The sequence below is a fragment of the Leuresthes tenuis genome, unplaced genomic scaffold, assembly GCF_036924035.1.
Source record: "Leuresthes tenuis unplaced genomic scaffold, fLeuTen1.0.hap1 SCAF_15, whole genome shotgun sequence".
Lineage (NCBI taxonomy): Eukaryota > Metazoa > Chordata > Actinopteri > Atheriniformes > Atherinopsidae > Leuresthes > Leuresthes tenuis.
Window position 1 is genome coordinate 6,379,181 of NW_027325369.1, and position 18,872 is coordinate 6,398,052.

The 18,872-nt window shown below is 39.4% G+C and overlaps 1 protein-coding gene across 2 annotated transcripts in view; it reads right to left on the reverse strand.

The window, feature by feature from the left end:
- Window positions 1–270: 270 nt before the first annotated feature.
- sgpp1b (sphingosine-1-phosphate phosphatase 1b) overlaps window positions 271–18,872 on the reverse strand; it is a 29,942-nt gene continuing 11,340 nt past the window's right edge. The window contains exons 3-4 of one of the 2 annotated variants that reach the window (XR_011907705.1): window positions 1,051–5,997; window positions 271–1,019 (exon numbers count right to left, since the gene is read on the reverse strand). Coding sequence is in view for 1 of the 2 variants with exons in the window: in XM_072365480.1 (XP_072221581.1) it covers window positions 5,449–5,997 (549 nt within the window). In the remaining variant the exon portion in view is untranslated. Of the gene's footprint in view, window positions 5,998–18,872 lie in introns of both variants that reach the window. The other variant, XM_072365480.1, reaches the window with a different exon arrangement.

The window sequence follows — 18,872 nt, forward strand, 5'->3', positions numbered from 1 at the left end:
CTACGTTTTAAGATGGAAGCCTTTCTTTTAGCTTCCAGTGCAGAGTTAACTGTGAGCTTCAATAATGTGACTACAACTACAAGTGCAGGAATAAAGAAACATTTGAATGAGTGGGTGCTGCAAACCATTTCCTGTTGCTGTTCAAACCTCTCACAGTGTAAAATCCTTAACATCAGAAAACATGTGACAAGTATACTACTATGGCTTGCAAACTATTTCCTGTGCATTTGTAACCCAAGTAGGTAAAAACTGAGAGGCAATATCTTATTTCATTAATTTTTTTTATTTCAGTTAATTTCACACAAACAGAAACCCACACCTCATTTTGAATCATAGGACAAGTTTAAAATTAAATCCTGCAAATACAGTATGTATAAAAAAATACTGTGAAACTACATAAAAGGGTCCTCCAATCCAATGTTCCCGCCTGTCTGATCAGAACACGAGTGAACAAGAGAAAGCAAGAATCATGAAAACTCCGATTACAAAAGGAACAATCCAGCATCAGTCTGTCGTCTTCTGGTTTTCCTTAATATGATTTGAGGCATTTTGGAATGGAAGCCTTAAATGATCAGAGTTAGACGAAGTAAAATTAAAAAACAAAATAGGTTTCTGACATGTGTGCAAGTTCAAATCAATACTTCTGACATGAAGTGAGCAAATAATTGGTCTGTTGCAAATTTGAGTGACGGCAGTGATTAACAGGCAAAACTTTCTTTTTTTTTTTTTAAATGTCTCTTTTCTCACCTTTAAAATTAAACATTTATAGAGCTACAAAGTGCCAAAAGCAACACGACAGCACAGAGTGATCCGACATTTTTTATGACAGAAAAAAAAAATAAAAGCAGAGCTCTGCTTTGACTCAAAAACTTAAATACACAAAAGATTGTGGTCATCTTCATTGTTTAATCTCAAGTATCTATTCCTCAAAAGCTCCTCCATGAACAGGAGAATCATCACCATGGACATTTTCATCACAAAATCAGTTCTCAGTCATGACGAAATGTAATAGATTTAGACTTTTTTTGTTTGATGAGTGTCATCTTCCACTCTGAAACTAAGTTCCACCACAGGATAAACAGACGGGGACACGCTTCTCTTTACAGTGGTACAGAGGAAACCACATTTCAATTTAAAGAAAAAACACTAAAACAAACAGAAATACAGTTGTGCACGAGGCAAGGCCACAGGAAGTGAAAGTAGCCGGGCAGCCAAGAAACTCACAGGCGAAGCTGGAAGATTTGGTTTTCATGAGCCTCAAAAAATTTCCAAAAAAGAGTTGTTTGACACTGTGAATGAAGCAGTTGGAGGAGACTTGGTAACCACTAAAACAGTCCGATTATTTCATATTCTATCAGCAGCACAAAGTGAACAATAAAGAAAGTTCAAATAGATTTTAAACCTTGATCATATGTAAAAGTCCTGCACTGAGAATTTAACATGTAGTCATTTAACCCATCAGGAACCGATGCAACGTGTGAGTGGACCGGGATAAATGTGTAGAGGCCACCTTGTGTCTTTATGTAAATAAGCTGAATCTTTGAGTTTTGGATATTTGGTGCCACTTTGGGCTTTCGTTATTTGACCATTTTTAGGCCTGAAAACATACCAATTGATCAGAAGGTAATACAACACATAATACAACTTTGAGGTATTCTTAGAACGAAAACTTTAAACATGACAAGGAAATTATGTGCCATAAATCTATAAACTAATGTCATCTGCTTGCAATTAGTGGTGTCAAGAATACTCGCAATCCTAAGTAACTCCCGAAAAAAGAAAGAAAAAGAATCAACTCGAATATTCATTCAACCAAAACCAAGATGTTAACTTCAGGCTCCCATCATTTTGTGTCCGATTTCAATGTTTAGGTCCAACATCACCCTTTCTGCCCGGCTCAGAGGAAGAAACAGTGCATTCTGGGAACAGTGCATTCATATCAAAACAGTACCATATGCAACAAAAACAAATACAACATTAAAGTCAGCTTGGAGAGCTAATTAAGACTAAAGAAAATGAACGTTTTCGCTTCAGTTTAGAGGTGAAATGCACAAGAACGCACCACCTGATAGGAAGGAAAAATAAGGAACTGTCCTCAAGCAAAGCCCTTAACTGGTAGCGACTATAAGCATGGATTAGCATAAGGGAGGCATCTCTACTTGTGACCTCCTTCAACATAGGAATGCTCACATTTTCTTTCATCATCCACCACTTCATACAGAAAGTGGTCTCTAATAGGAGACACCGAGATATGGCTTTGGATGGTGCTGAGTTCAAAAGGGAGGAAAACAGGTCAGGTGGAAACTTTTTTTCCCCCAAAGTTTCAATTGATCCAGCTGAGAAGTTGCTCCAGGTGTATATCAGTACATCCTAAAACTAAAGTATGTGAGATTCGAAAGTTCCACAACAGCTACTGTTACAACCAACAGTGTTTAGTCTCATCAGCTGCAGGAACAAACTCTGAACCCTAACTTCTGAGCTCATTTGGTTGTTGAAGCAGATAAATGTAATGTGAATGTTGACAACTCCAACAAAAACTGTGCAAATTCTCTACGCTGAGGAAAGTTATGTGATATCTCTGAAAGCAACTAAGTGGTTTAAATATCCACATTTAGAAAAGGAGCGCCAACAGGCGCATGTTTTGGTCACAAATGTACGCGAGCCCTTGAGAGGCTTTTATCTTGAATTGTGTTTGTTTCAAACTCAGAAATCAGCCCTGAATTCAAACAACAAGCATGAATTGGCTGTGTGCCACAGTGCCGATCGGCTGCGGTGGCGGCGGTTTGTACCCTGAGTAAAAGGCGTGTAAGGGTTGTGGGTTTCCATTCAAACTACTGTTTCGAAAGGTTAAAAATACATTTTCATGTAAAATGTTCTTAAAGTTTTGTCAGTTTAACAATAATATGGCCATTACGAAAAAATGTAAGCTCTATTTTCTGGCCGACGTGATGGAACATATGTATATCAAACTAACATAACTAAGAACTACTAGAATAACTCTCTTCAGCCAGCTGCAGAATACAAATGATTGAGAAAAAAAAACAAAACAAACAGCTCTAATCCCTCAAGCAGCATGTTTGTTTTAGTCAGAGCAGAGTTGGTCCTCACTCATGAAAAAGTATGATTTCAGCCATCTGAAGATAGTCCGTTAATCACTGTGGGTCAGCTGCAGTGTACAATGACAACGAGTAAAGAAGGCCACAGCTGTTAGTGGCACAGAAAAAGGTTTGCTTTTAGGACAACCGGTGCATGTGTGTGAAGTTTTGAAAATGTGTGAAGTTTGAGAGACTCAATCTGCGATGGATAACCGGTTCCATTAACTAGCGCTTACAGAAGAAAGGGAACTTTGTTTAACCCTGTTTCGTCCATAAAAAGCAGTTTTTGTGTGAAAAACGGCTAAATCACAGTTTGTACGATCTTTTCCTTTCGTAATCAGACAGTTGATCAGGATACAAGGGTCTTGACATTTCCAAACACACTAATATTCAGTATTGCTGTAATACTAGAGAAAAGCTATGCTATTTCCACTTGGAAGCTGAACTGTCCAAAAAAACCATGGAAAACCTATTATTTCCCAGAACTTAAAGGAAATATTTTTCCTCTTATTGCTTATATGGTCACTGTGTCGATGTCAAGACTGTCCTGAGAAGCTGGACTGTAAAACCAAACAAACAAAAAAAAAAAAACTTGCTCAAATCTATGCAGTCTGTTCATTATAAGCAGTGCTATTGTCCAAATGAAAAATAAAATGAGAACATATACAATTATAACTGTTTACAGGGGAAAGAATCTGGAATATTTCTAAAATGAAACGAGCATCCTTGGTCATCATTTTCCTCTGTGTGGTTGAATTAGAGCAGTTTCATTTGCACATCAAGCCATTCCACTTTTTCATCCTCTTCACTGCTCTGCCTTTCACTGTCTTCCCCTCTCAGAGAAAAAAATTCACAACAGCGGACGAACTGCACCTTCGTTCATCACATCAATCAAACACTAAGTGTTTACATTGTTTAATTAAAAAAAACAAAAAAAACAAAAAACACTTAAAAATCTGGGCCAAGCAGAGATTCCAATCATTAACATTCCAACTATCAAAGTAAAGGTTCAAGTAAACTTTTACTTAAAAGGTAAGGTTCGTTTCCCAAACAAAGTAATACCTTCTTACCTCAGAATGGTACAATATGTGCCCGGTCATTGCTTTTTACCCATCATCTTCTATGAAAAGTAGTCAATCTCAGAGCAGATTTAAGACATAATGCTGCCTGATAGAAAGAAACAAACAGTGTTCTAAGAAAACACTGTACATGTGCAGTCAAACCTAACCGAAGGGGGCCACTTCCTGACACACCGCAGAGAATGTGAAGATAAGTCGCACCATGTTGTATGCAGGGACCGATGCAGTTGCCATCTTGTGAGGCATGCTGGCTGTTAGATTTGCTTTTGTTTTAGTGGTCAAATCTAGTGGAGAAGAGACACAGAAAGAAAAAAAAAGAAAGATGCTTAGCAGAAGTTACTGAGTTGCACGGCTGAATGCAAGATCTGCTAATCGGTACTGTGCTGAAATACCCCATAATAATAATAATATAATCCCAATCTATCAAAATAAACTAATTCTAATACTTATAAACACATTCAGCGATGTGTTCTTTTATAGAACAAACCAATGCATAATCTCAACTTTACATTCTCTATGAATGAATCACTTCTTACATAGTGGTCATATTATTGCTCAGAGAAATTAGTGAAAAGAGTGAGAGACTGTTGATTAAGAGGCTCTATGACAGAGAGCAACATCTCCAGAAGATCAGCAAAAAATGTATTTCTCCCCTGCTTGTAGCTTTAATTTACACGAGAATGTTCTATTTCCCTGCTTTATATCACTGGGATTTAATAACTTAGTCAGATTAAATGAGACCTTTCTGCTGATTGTAATCTGGTGGCAGTTTGAGAGAGAATTTAAGTATTGGTAGAATTTAGGTCTCCCAAAAATGTCTCTATGTTTCTTTGTCCAAACTGTTAATTATAGAAGTAAATTCTAGTATTTTCATTTTTCATATCATCTCTCAGTTGCCATTAGGTACTTCTCAGTCTTGCAGAATATCAGTTGCCACAGGTTGAACTGAAAGGCTGAAGCCATTCCAAAATGTCCCCTGCCTGAAAATGCACTTAGGAATCTATTAAAGCAGCAGGTTACTCCTGATTCAGTCGTCCTCAAAGCTAACCTGATAGACAAACTAACAGGAGATAGAGAAAAATTATCTGACAAAAAGTTTGCATCCAGATGAGAGTTTAGGCTTTAATTGACCTTCATTAGTCCCATTACCAACTACCTCTGACCCAGATGGGACACTGGATAATGAAAAGTAGCTAAACTGATGAGATCACACAATTTGTGTCACTTCACAGTTTTCTGGCCATTGACTGAGGAGACACCGAAATAACATCCACTCAGAGCTGCAAGTAGTTGAAGAGCAGGGGAGCCAGGAACAGTACGTTGAACCCCACCGTCCCATAAACGATGTAGCGGTAGGGTAGCTCCACCTCCATGTGCTGCCGGGCTTTTCTCACGTCCCCGCTGGGCACGCCAGACACCCAGCACACCAACGGGATGGTAATGGACTTCATGAGCGCCCGTGTGGCCACCAGAACTAGCACCCCAAGTATGTGCCGCAGCATAGCTGTGACCACCAGGCTGGCACTGAAAACAGGCATCATTAAAGGGAGCTGATTTGCTGTCAGGTCGGGCATCAGGCCGAGGTGGTGGTTGACACGGGATGCTAGAGCCACGCCGGCGCCTGTGCCTAGGATCTGAGCGGTATCGCCCCGTGAAGTACTCCAGGCATCCAGAGTGAAGGAGAAGAGGCCCATGCCCACGTGAAGGGAAATGATGACGAGTGGAGCATAGCGACAAGTCAAGTTAAAGTTGTCAATTAGATCCAGTGCTGGCAGGAAGAAGAGCAGGATGAGGACACTGTACAGGAAGCCAGCAATGACGTCCTGAAATATAAAAAACACAGAAACACAAACAGTCATTTCACTGCATCCACAATGTAGAAGCAGAATAGCCAATGCTGATGTCAGTGAGGGGCCTGATCAGTTCTTTAAACTCTGTAAGGCTGTGCTCTATAATTCCAGAGATCATGTTGTGGAGAAAACAGTAGTCGAACTCGTCTCGGTCAGCCTCTTATGGGGAATTTATTGATCAGAACAACATGGATCCATGTACATGGCAGCATGCACAGAGATTCCAAATAACCTTAGTTTGTGAGATCCTTTTATACTTTCTGATATAATTCTGTGCCTATCTGATCTAGACCCACTATCTGTCGAACGCCACTGTATCTGAAATTGCTGCTACATCTTCATCATTGTCTAGACAGATATTCTTATCCTCAACAATGTGGTTCGAGCAGCCTCAAAGCCCTGCTCGTTCGAATATTCTCAAGGCCCTACTCCCAACAATCATTCATCAAGTTTTAGATGTAACAGGTTTAATTTTTGCAGTTTAATCATAAACTTTTTGTTTTGCTCCATTATTTTTTTCCCCTCTGCTATAATGTCCGACTTACTGTTTGTTCCCCACCATTAACAATCACGTGGCCAAAAAAGGTGACCTGGCTGGTTTACATAATGAGATTAAGTCGATTATAGCTATAGTTGGGTTATGCTCCTTATCTGAGCAAGGGTAATTATCCTTGGATATGTGGCGATGAATGAATGGAATCACTGGCACAAAGCATGCAATACCACAGTATGATAGGTAGCGCTGTACCCATTTTTACTATTGCTAATAGAGCCACTTCCGGTTGATGTCTTCACCAACAACAACAACAAAACTAAGGCATTCGAGAAAGATGGTGAACGAAGAGCAAGATGAAACTACGTCCCCCTACATTTCATTTGAGAGGAGCATGGTTATGGCACAAACGCGATGCACAATAGCGCATTCTCCATCGCGTTGTTTATTTCTGTCCGACAGCGGCGACAACAACAGTAATATCGTCTCCTTCGACTTCTGGGTGATGATCCCAGGAAAGAATCTTGAGCATGCGCAGAACGCTCTATCCGATCCACTGCCGTCTACATGCACGTTCAGTGTACATTTGGATCGTATTATCTCGGGGTCTTAATTCGATCGCGAGTAACCCGATCCGTTTTTTTGTCAGATTAAGGTGCATGAACTGAATAACTCAGTCTTATTGTAATTTAGCCATTAATCCGATCCGATGGCACTCATGTAACCCCACTGAGTGAAGAAAAAAAACTGAATGAATGATATCCTGCGGGGGCCAAGCTACACACACAAGGAGCACAACCAAAAACTTACATAAACATCAAGAAAAGCTAAATGTCTTTTGAATAATAAATGTTGTCTTTACCAAGTAAAGATTTTTACTGCAGTGATATTCTTTTGTGTTATTCTTTGAGAAGGACAAAGGACACTGAGCGGTGCAGATGGTAAACAGGATACCAGTGAGCTCTACATGGCAGTGAACTCTGGACTCAGACCCAGAGTTCATCACAGCTGTTAATTTACTGAGCCAGCAGAGGACTAACAGTTCGCTTCCTGTGCCTGTACCTTTTCATATCAGAAAAGGATCTTCTGATAAACTCTTCTGAACTATTCTTGAACTGATGATTGTTGTACTTTGTGCATCTGGTAGGCATCTCAATTATTTCAAGACCTGCTCATTTTCACCATTTTACAGCTCCACCTGAGGCTAACTCCCCAGCCAATAAACCTTAAGATGTTACAGATATCACATTTGCAGAGTTAGAAAAACTTGGCAGATAGTACCCTTACTGTTCTTTGGGTAAATTTGAACTCTTTTTACACATCAGCTCCTTGTGATGTCCACAGATACCCTTTCGCTCACGTACAAGGTAGTTAGAGATATCTAATTTCTACTGCATCTTTGGGATGCCTTAATTAATGACCATTGTTTTCCTGTATTATATATCTTGTAAATATTCCACTCATTTAGGAGACTTTTTGTGACTGAAATTTTCAGTTTTTGAGGCTTTTGAAAAAATTTAAAGCTGTAAAATGATTGGACAATCCTTGATTTGTGGTTGGAGACTTGCAGTTTTAGTGCGCTATAACCAAGGCACAAGGATTTGAACTGGTTTAACATTAGCCACACATAGCACTTGGAGCACAATGCCATGGTTTAAATCTATGAATGACCTATGAATGGTCAAGCACATGTGATTCAACTGAATAGTTTTTCAACAACCTGCTGAAGTGCTTTTTCAATCAAGCGCGTGGAAGCAAAGACACTTGGAATAACTGCAGGGCTTTGGGCCCTGAGGACCAGGCCTACTGTACCACTGTAAAGCAGTAAAATAATGCAACAAACAAACAAACAAACTTTACATTAAAAATCATTGTAGAAGTGCTGTTTAATCACATCAAATCCAATCATTTACATGCATGCTTTGTACATGCACATTTAGCTACCTTTTGTATACTTAAGTACCTCCATTTTTAGCACAATGGCTCTTGATGACAAAAAGGCCAATAGAGAAAGAAATATTTAACACTGATTTAACACAAGGATAGCTTGTTTGAAGCTTCAAAATACATACATAGTTTTAAAACCAAAAAAGTAATCTTAAGACATGTTTCTATTTTCTTTAAAGCATTAAAATAATTGGAAGATACTTATTTTTTTGGGTGGAGACTTTTTGTAGACTTGTTGCACCATGAGTTAGTGTCCCTGCGGGCTTCGAGCCATATAACCCAAGTACATTAATAACATCTGTTAAGATACTGATGTCACAGCATTTCAGGCTGTCTTCTGTATTTGGTAAACTGTAAACTGGAGTGGTCTGCCAACATAGAAGCAGTGTACAGGAGGGGCGAGAGCTGTCTCTTCTTCCCGAGATGGCTCAGGTCCTTCAATGTCTGCGGTGACATGATATGCATGATTTATCACACTATTACTGAGAGTGCATTGTTCTATGCTGTTGTCTGTTGGGGGAATTGCACTACAGACAAAAACTGTAGGCACCTGGACAAACTGGTAAAAAAGGCTGGTTCTGTGGTAGGCAGAAGGCTAGACCCTCTCAGTGCTGTGGTGGAGCAACGGATGAGGAGGAAATTATATTCTGTTTTGGAGAATAATCATCTCCACAGCATCCTGGTAGGACAGAGGAGCATCTCACTGTGCTGAGAGGTTCAGGAGGTCCTTTGTCCCCACAGCCATAAGCCATAAGGCTTTTTAACAGTGACTGCTGACATGTTCTTCTCAAATTTATTTATTTAGTAATTTATTATCATTAGTAGTAGTAGTAGTATTGTTGTTATTGTCTAACATACAATCATTGTAAATATTTGAAAAATTTTGAGCAACTTGACTAATTTGAATTTCCCCCACTGGACAATGAATAAAGTATTTTCTATTCTATTCTATTCTAATACCATATATAGTCTGTTGATATGAGAGATTGCAAATACATTTTTCTTGTTTAAAGCAATTTTTGTTGTAAAACTGTAAAATGTTTGGAGAAAAACATCCGAAGTAATCTATCTGCAGACAGACTGTCTCTTACAAGTGTGGGAGAGCCTGCTTCAAATCTACATGTGTTCATTCTAATGTCTATTCTTTTGTTGTTGGTAAATTAAAAAAAGCTGGTTCACAAAAATAAAGCATTTTAAACAAAAGGAAAACACCAAAGGAGTCAAAGTGTGGAAGTGAAGTAGTTTTGACTAAATCTATTATCTAGACTAGACTATTCAATACAACAAAAATAAGTAACTTTACTTGATTTTTTTTTTTTTTAACAGTCAGTTTTAGGCAGGGGTCATTTTTACATATGGACAATGGAGGTTTTCTGAACAGTATGCAGTGAATTTAAGACAGTTGCTCTTTTCACTTGCATTTCACAGTAGGATATTTTCAGATGGGTAAGTGTACTCAAATTGGAAATTTCAGATCTAGAGTGCTCTGAAATTACTAAAAACTATACTGAAACATTGAATTCACTTCGTACTTCTCGGTGACGCTGGTTAGGTTTGTGTCGTATTTACACAAAGACAAGAGGACAAAAAATAAACTAAGCTGATTCAAAATCAGGGTCAACATAGCCATAACATGCCATTTACAAGAAGAGGATGGGGCATTAGGACTATTTTTCTGAGGAAGCTCAAATTATTTACTTTGTGCAGAAAACTGCTGGAGATCTTTTATCATTCTGTGGTAGCAAGTACCATCATTAACTGCACTGTGGTCAGCTGGGGAAGCAGCATTATTGTCAGAGAAGCTGGCAGGATCAATAAACTCTCTCATAAAGCCAATAACCTTAGTCTGAGTGACGAGAATGCTCCAGTACTATGGAAGACATATATGTTCCAGTACAGAAAAAAAATCTCATCTATGCTGCCTTCAGTAACTACAAACCAGTTGTCCTGACCTCCAACATCACGAAAGTGACCGAAAGAATGCTATTGACAACCCTCAGTAGGCAAATGACCTAGTAGGCATCTTTTCAGGACCCGCAACAAGAGATCAATGGGGTACAAAGATGCTACAGCAAGGGGGAGCCAGGACAACAGGTCAGGGGGGAAACATCATCCCCATTTGAGAAACCTTAACACAAGGGCAGCTGACCTGAGATTGAAGATCATGGATAACCTGGAGCCTGTATGAAAGTTCAGAAAGTTTGCTAAAGGGTGTAAATGCATCACAACATACTATACCTACTGAGACCATCACAGAGACCAATAAGCTGCAGCTGCAGTGATCCTACAAATGCCTGGCCACAAGATGAACAGTAAGAGGCAGTACTTGCCATGGAGACAAAGGTTGGAGGCCAAGATCAAGGCAACACAGAGGGAGGTTAGCCAGCTGTCAGAGCTTCAGAAAGGTGAAATGAAGAAGGAACTCCCTAAAAATCACAACAAACTCTCTATACCTGAGGCACTGGAGACTGCCAAACAATGACTCAACGCTCTGGCTACCCGCCTGAGAAAGTTAAATTGAAAAGCTGAGACTCGGGGAATAAATGGGACGTTCTCCACCGAACCATCCAAAGTGTACGCTCAGTGGCAGGGTAATAAGATGAGAATAGACTCACTGAAAATCACTGAAAAAGCATATGAGAAGCATCACATAACACCAATGCTCCATGGCTAGTGGATCTGACAGCTGACTATAGCAATGTGCCAGAACAAGAAACCAGCGACCATCACAGTGGCAGACATCCAAGAAAGAGTCAAGTATGAAGAGCTGGACTGCACCAGGCCCTGACACACCTACTGGCTAAAAAAAAAACAGCTGTACTCCACGAATACCTAGCTGCACAAATTAACTAGCTGTTAATGGATGGGATCCACACAGACTGGTTAACCCAGATCAGGCACTCCTCATTATCAAAGATTCCTAGAAGGGGGTGGTTCCATCCAACTACCAGCCAATAACCTGCAACTGTACAACATAGAGGACATAAGAGGAGTAGACAAATGGCTAAATACATGAGGGTATAAGAGCTCATAAATACAACCCTGATGGCCAATTTCAAGCCAAATGCACAAGTGAACATCAAGTGTGATATCTACCTAAGACATGCTCCGTCCCCAATGCTCTTCTGCATAGCCGTGAACCCCCTCAGTCACAGCTTCACAAAGAGTGGCTATGGATCCTGGTTTCAAATTTAAACAACCATCAGTCACCTTCTCTACATGGACTGCATCAAGCTATGTAAGGAGTAGTAAGGCAGGTCCTGAAGAATGGAAAGAAGAAAGTTTATGCCTCTAACACATACACCCTGCCAGTAATTAGATTCCCCACTGAAATAATAACCTGGCCCTGGCCAAAATAAGGAGATCGAAGCCAGTGATATCAAGAGGGTTTCATTCCCAAGTCAAGCACCCTGAGGAGTACACTAAGCAAAAGGAGGGAGGCCTAGTGAGCGTCAGAGCCACTATGCAGGATGAAACAACAAAGATCCAGGAATACATCAGGAAGATGGCCCCCCAGTGATGAACTGCTGAGTGTCTCAGGCATCTGAAACCCAAGGGAGAGGAGGAAAAAATCATGAAAGTATAAGCCTCTGCCCGGCATGTACCACCGACAGATGGAAGAAGTGGCAGATATCTAGAAGTCCTTACAGTTACTAGAAAAGGCTGATCTGAAAGACAGTACAGAGGCACTAATCATGGCAGCTTAAGAACACACCCCAAGTGCAAGAGCAATACAGGCTGGGGTCGAGGTTACTAAGGTTACTGTAACTTTATAGCAGTCTTATTTCAGCTGGCAAACAGCCATTTCAGCTGTGACTGCTTCAACAACCACAATGGAAGCAAACAGACGTCCCTGCTACAGTGTAAATATCTATTTGGCTGCTTAAATGCACATTTAGGTACGTTTAAACACTAATCTAGAACATGGAGTGCCAGAGATGCAGAGCTTCCGTCACTTACTGGCTCATGATTCAGTGGCAACTCATGTCCTGCCGACAGCCCACAATCCAATACAATGACACTTTTACCTTCTACCAATTTACAAGAGTAGGCAGTGAGGTAATGGAAAGGTAAACCTCTCCAGCGGTAACTGAGATTTGTCCCTTTATTGCTGCTACAAACCTTTATCAGTTCCGTCTTGGGGACAGACAGAAAGCTTTATTTCTGTAATGACCATATTTTTTTTTATTTCTTTACGTCTGTAATTTTTTAAATAAAGACACGCTCCACATTTATGCTTCCAAAATCACTGGCAAACTCATAAGTCATGTTATTGAGACAAAATAAACAAACAGATATGACACACAAAAAAAATTCTGGCTTTGTGACACGTCTAAAAAAAAAAAAAAAAACAACAAAAAAACCCCCAATAATTTAAAATAGAAAAAAATATCTAATTCTCAAATACCTGCCCAAATCTAAATATGCAAATGAGTCTGAAATTCAAACAGTGTTTGCAAGGTTAATGAGGTGTTACACCTGGCTGATTGGCAGGAATGTGGCCTGAGCAGGACAGCTGTGAGTGGAAAAAGACAGGAAGGACTGCATCATTTTTTCAAGAGGCTAAATAATCTCCAAGTATGGCAAAAGACGCTGGTTATTCACAGTCAGATCTGTCTATCATTAAGAGCAGGTGCAAGCAAAATGGGAAGATTGAAAAAGGGAAACAGACAGGTAGACCCAGGTAGAAGCATCAAGACAAAAAACTGAAACCAATATGCCTTGAAAATAGAAAAGGCACGCAAAAAAAGAAATGATAAAACAAACAGACAGAAACAGGAAGTAATGATTTTACCAAACTGAAAGCCAAATGTAAAATGCCTAAAAAGAAAAAAAAATGGTTAGGAGTGTAAATGATTGGGTGAAAGGGATATTTGATGATGAATCGACAATCTGCATTGGCATAGAAATGATACTAAGCGTTTTGTTTAGTGCAGGTCCAATGAAATGTATAAAGACGACACAGTCGTTGATGATATATGTTTAAAAATCAGGTTATGGACCAAGGGAAGATGCAATCATTGCCTCTACAGTACATGCACAGGTGTGCACTGAAATTGTTGACACCTTTTCCTTCCATCAATTGAAAAGAAGTTTGGTGGCGCTGAGGTCATTTTTCAGGATTATCATGCGTCTTGCGACAGAGCAAAGAGCGTTCAAACTTTTCTTCAGGAAATTTAACGACATGGCCAGCAAGCAGTCTGGGTCTTACTCCCATCAAAAGTTTAGGGTGGAAACTGAAAATAATTAATGGTCCATGACAAGACTTCATTCTGCAAAGCTCATCTGTCAACTGCTATATAACAATGTTGGAACCTGACAGATGAGGAACATTGAGGTTCATGCCTCAAAGAACTAAAGCAGTCTTAAAAACCAGAGGAGCTGCAAGTAACTGTGACTTATCTGGTTCATGATTCGATAACTGTTTCCTCTGCTTCTCCCAAGAAAAAAAAAAACACGAACTTCTGAGGCATGGGAGAAACCAGAGGAGGCTAATGCTTTGTGTTTTGCGGGATGTGGATGTAACTCAGATTTGTGGGCATGAGTCATTAATCGGCTAATTCTCCCATTTATATGTTACAATATGTAAACTGGAATATGATATCTTCATCTCATGTAAATGAATAAATAAATAGAATAAAATAAAAGAATATTAAATTAAATAAAAACCCTGTATAGTCCTAAATTCAAATACATTTTCTGGACCTTAAAATGTAAAAGTCTGGTATATACTTTACAGTTGCCCATAACATAGTCAGTGATAGAACAGCTGATTGTCTATTAGCTCTTTCTGTGGAACAAAGAAGGAAGAAAAAGTTTCATTTGGCATGATGATTTCCAGAGTACAGTAATTGCCTGAAACGCAATGGCAAAGTAAACCACTAATGACTCACCATGTATTTAAGCTCCACACCCTGAAACACAACAGCCCTCGTACAGCCTTCAGCTATCCTACAGTGTTATCTTGTGGAAACAAGCTTGGTGCATATGGACTTACAAACTGATCTGATGTCACATAAATTAACTTCTGAGGGTCAACCTGAATGTTATGTTTCTGAGATCCCTTTTCCCACAAATCAAAAGAGAACATAACATAGCTGTCTGCGGTGATTTGTGTTTTTCCTGCAGTTAGCGCATTGTTATTTCGAGTTTTAACTCAAGTCAGTTTCAAACACACATCATGACAATAACGGGTAATTCAGGGTACTTTCGAAAGGTCAATTAGTCAAAATGCAGGTAGAAATTTCAGGGCCCTAGCTTGTCTTGTTGTTGGGAGATTGCTACTGTAGGAGACAACTGTTGCTATAGTTACCGACATTATTCAATCCACAGGAAGTAAAAACAGAATTTTCTGACTTGCAGATAAAAGATTTTATCCAGAACCACAAGCTGTCACATTCATACAGGGCTAGAAGTAGCATGGGAAAAACATTTGAAATTTTTTATCATCTGATATACAATGCTTTTAAATCAACTAACAAAATAATCATAGTTTGTAAAAATAATATAATCTGTGAACTTTTGAACAACTGGTTGGATATCCCTGGGATCAGTTCTATTCATTCAATACACATGAAGGCTAAGATGCTCCAAGTTTCTCACACACACTGGCAGTATTCCGGTTATCAGCTTGACATTCATTGTTAATATTGTTTTTTAGTACCAAAATTTTGGCTCTTAAAGCAAGACGAAAGAAGTCTGTAATATGTAAAACTGTGTGCTTTCGACTAGTAGTGAAGCACACAAATCTTTGTGATGTACATTCTGAGACTGCCTTGTCTCTTGATATATTTGGTGGCTTCTGGACTCATTTTGTCAGCTTCTACAGCATGACGACAAACGTCAAGCTGATGATTTAAATATTGATGATTTCTAGCTCTCAGTTACCGGTTATCAGTGAACAGTAAATTTGTGCATAGCAGCAGTTCTGTTCGCTTGAACTAAAGGATAATGCAGCTATACAAAATGAAACATTGGCAGATGTACAAAATTAAGTGCCCTCCATTCAGTTTGGAGACATTTTGCTTCTATCTGATGCAACAGTTATCCAGGGAACAACTGTGCAATGTGGAAGGGAGCTCTGCACTGGTGAGTTTTGGCCTACCACTGGCATCTAAGGATACAGTCATGGAACAGAACACACAGCACCTTGCAAAGTGCATATCAGATGAAAAATTATACACAACCACCGCTGGTGACAAAGTACAATGAAACAACCACTCATAGAACAGTTGAGAGTTCTGCTACTTAATCAAGTCTACCATTTGCCATAATAAATCAGCCATTAGGCAACATATAAGATTCACTTGTCAACGCAACTTCAAACTGAACAATGCAATTCCCCAGGTCCACATTCAATCAAGTAGATCAAGATCGCAGAGCTGCTCGTGCACTTCTCCAGGTTTAAGTTCAGGAAAGATTCGACTGAGTCTATAAGTGAATACAGCAGGTAATTCTCCAGAGATCTAGTAGCAAGCAAGTTTGCACAATGCTAAAATAAATAATAATAAAAGATAGTTAGTAGCACAGATGTCAACACAACAACAGATGTTATTACAGATAAGTAGGAAGCCTCATCCGCCATTCATGCTTTGTGCTGTAAACAAAACACTGCAATTCCTGCAGTTTAATTTTAGTCATATGTTTCTCCTCCGCAGCAGATTGAGTAGATTTTATACCTAATTATCTGGAGTGTGAAAACTAATGCACCGGTATTAAGTAATGATATAAGCACTGTCTTGAATAAATCTAATTAAAGTAATGAACACCCTCCCAGGCCATGCTGCTTCTCAAACATTTTTTTTCCCCATGTCAAATGGTGATTACAGTTATGGTGCTTTGTCAAGGATGCCCTTAAATCCAGTTAAATACCAGAAAACATTAAGTCTGTCTGAAGTCACACAATCCAACAAGATGGCTATTGGCCTGTTTCCTATAATGTGCACTCTGTATACTGAAATGTAAATTTACTGAGCTCAGCAAACTGTTTTCTTTGGAAAAAGTCTTGTTAAACTTAAGCAGACAGATGTATGGGTGGTTATTGAGGTGGAGGTCTTAACCACAACGTCGTCCACAGGCAGCCACAAGAAGCCCTTGAAAAAAGTCAATGTTGTGGAGTTACCTTCTAAGTTCATTTGGGAGGGCAGCCAGCATGCTGTAATGTCAGCTGGTTCTACACCACCATCCATCACTGACACAACGGTGTCATGAGAGACTTTCGGTTTTGCAATAGCAAGGCAAACTCTGGAAGCACACCACGACTGACTTCATAAACCATCAAAGGAAATTATACAAAAATACTGCAAATGTTTATATTGCACTTTTAAACCTTATTTAGGTTCTATAAAACAAATTTCAATGTACAAACAACTGTGGTAAGATGAAGAAATATTTGCTGAGATGAATTTCTCAGTGCCGTGATGGACTGGCGACCTGTACAGGGTGTAACTTTCCGCTCGTCCAATGACAGCAGATAGACTCCAGCCCCCCCTGCAGCCTTGAAATGGATGGATAGACAGAAAATGGATGGCTATGTTTAATAGTGAAAGTAAGAGCAATTCCACACACATAATGCAAAGTGAACTCTAGGGATTGGGACTAAACAGCTGTGTAGCCTTAAGAAAACCCCCTATCAGTGAGGCTAATAGAAAAAAGGCTTCAGTTTACAAGGGTTAGATTAGACTCTGGAGCAATGGAATAAGGTCATGTGGTCTCATGAGTCCAGATTTACCCAGTTCCAGAGAGATGGGTGCATCAGGGTAAGAAGAGAAGCGGATGAAGTGACGCACCCATCGTGCCGAGTGCCTACCATACAAACCTCTGGGGGCAGTGCTATGATCTGGGGTTGCTGCAGTTGGTCAGGTCCAGGTTCAGCAACGTTATGTGCCCAACATTATGTGCCCATCAAGCTGACTACCTGGATAAACTGAATGACCAGGTTATTCCATTAGTGGATTTTTTTCGTCCCTGATGGTACGTGCATATTCCAAGATGACAATGTGTGGATTCATTGGACTCAAATTGTGAAAGAGTGGTTTAGGGAGAATGAGACATCAGATTCACAGATGGATTGGCCAACACAGAGTTCAGACCTTAACCCCACTGAGAATCTGTGGGATGTGCTGGAGAAGACCGACTCTCGCGTCATCACCACAAGATCTTGGCGGAAAAATTAATGCAACTCTGGATGGAAATAAATGTTGTGACATTGCAGAATCTTTACAAAACGATGCGAATGTGTGCCATAATCAGAGCTATGGCCGGTCCAACGAAATATTAGTGTGGGACTGATTTTTGGAATATCTCAGAGCTGCTGGTACATTATAAAGTGTCGGAGGCAAATCATATTTTGTTAGTGGAAATTAAGACCACACATTTACAAACATTTAGTTAAATTTTCCCAAAATGGATCATTTAACTAAATATATTATATAATATTTTTTTTAATTAATTCAAACATTTGGTGTTCTGCTCTTTCTTAAGTTGTCATTTGAGGACATTAAATCCATCTCTTGGCAACCCATAACACTGTAGTGCTGAAGGGCTCCTCAGATATACACACAACCTCTCAGTCACGTTAGATCAGGCCAATAAATGATGTACAAGCAAGTTTTGACATGGACAAATGATCCCCTGAAGTTTTCCCACTGTGAACTTCTAATTCTCGCCTTTCGTGATCTGATCCACCAACAACAGGTCTAAGCATGCTGATAAAAAAGAGAAGCTGTTCCAGATTAGCTGAGATGTGCAAGTGCTACATGCAGAATTTGTTTGCACGAAACCCACAAGAACTTCAAAAGACACTCGTGATGCAGCTGAAAATAGGTTCCCCCAGCATTTTTACATTGAAAACTATACACTGCACAGACAACATAGGGTCTCATCTGGCAGATGTTATCTCACGCAAGCTAAACCATATTCCTACATAAGGCTTTGGATTTTTTTTGTCTTCTAAAACCTGGGGCTTTTCTGGAAATCTTAAAACCTTGAATTGTCTGCCTTCAGGTAAGAAACAACTAAGGGTCATGAAAACTGACTAAAATTAGACTGGAAAGCTGATGCTAATCTTTTATGCGTTTATTCAAGCAAGACCTCATGAGAGAGTATTTCAAACACCTTAAAGACTTGACAATAAGGAAAAATTTTAGAGAACTGACAAGAGCACAAATATTTATGCCTTCCTGAGACTTTTCCTTGGTTATCATGGTTTCTAGACCGTATATAAGGAAGAGAAGAACAGTTGGAGCAGCAGGTTCTGATAGAGAGGGGTGTCAAAGTAAGTAAATGGTCTTTACCTAACATACATGACCCTAAATGCTCATTTTCCTTGACAGAAAGATTAAATAAACATTAACAAGGTTAAACCAACATATTTTATTGTAAATAATTGACTTTTGTAAATCATTGT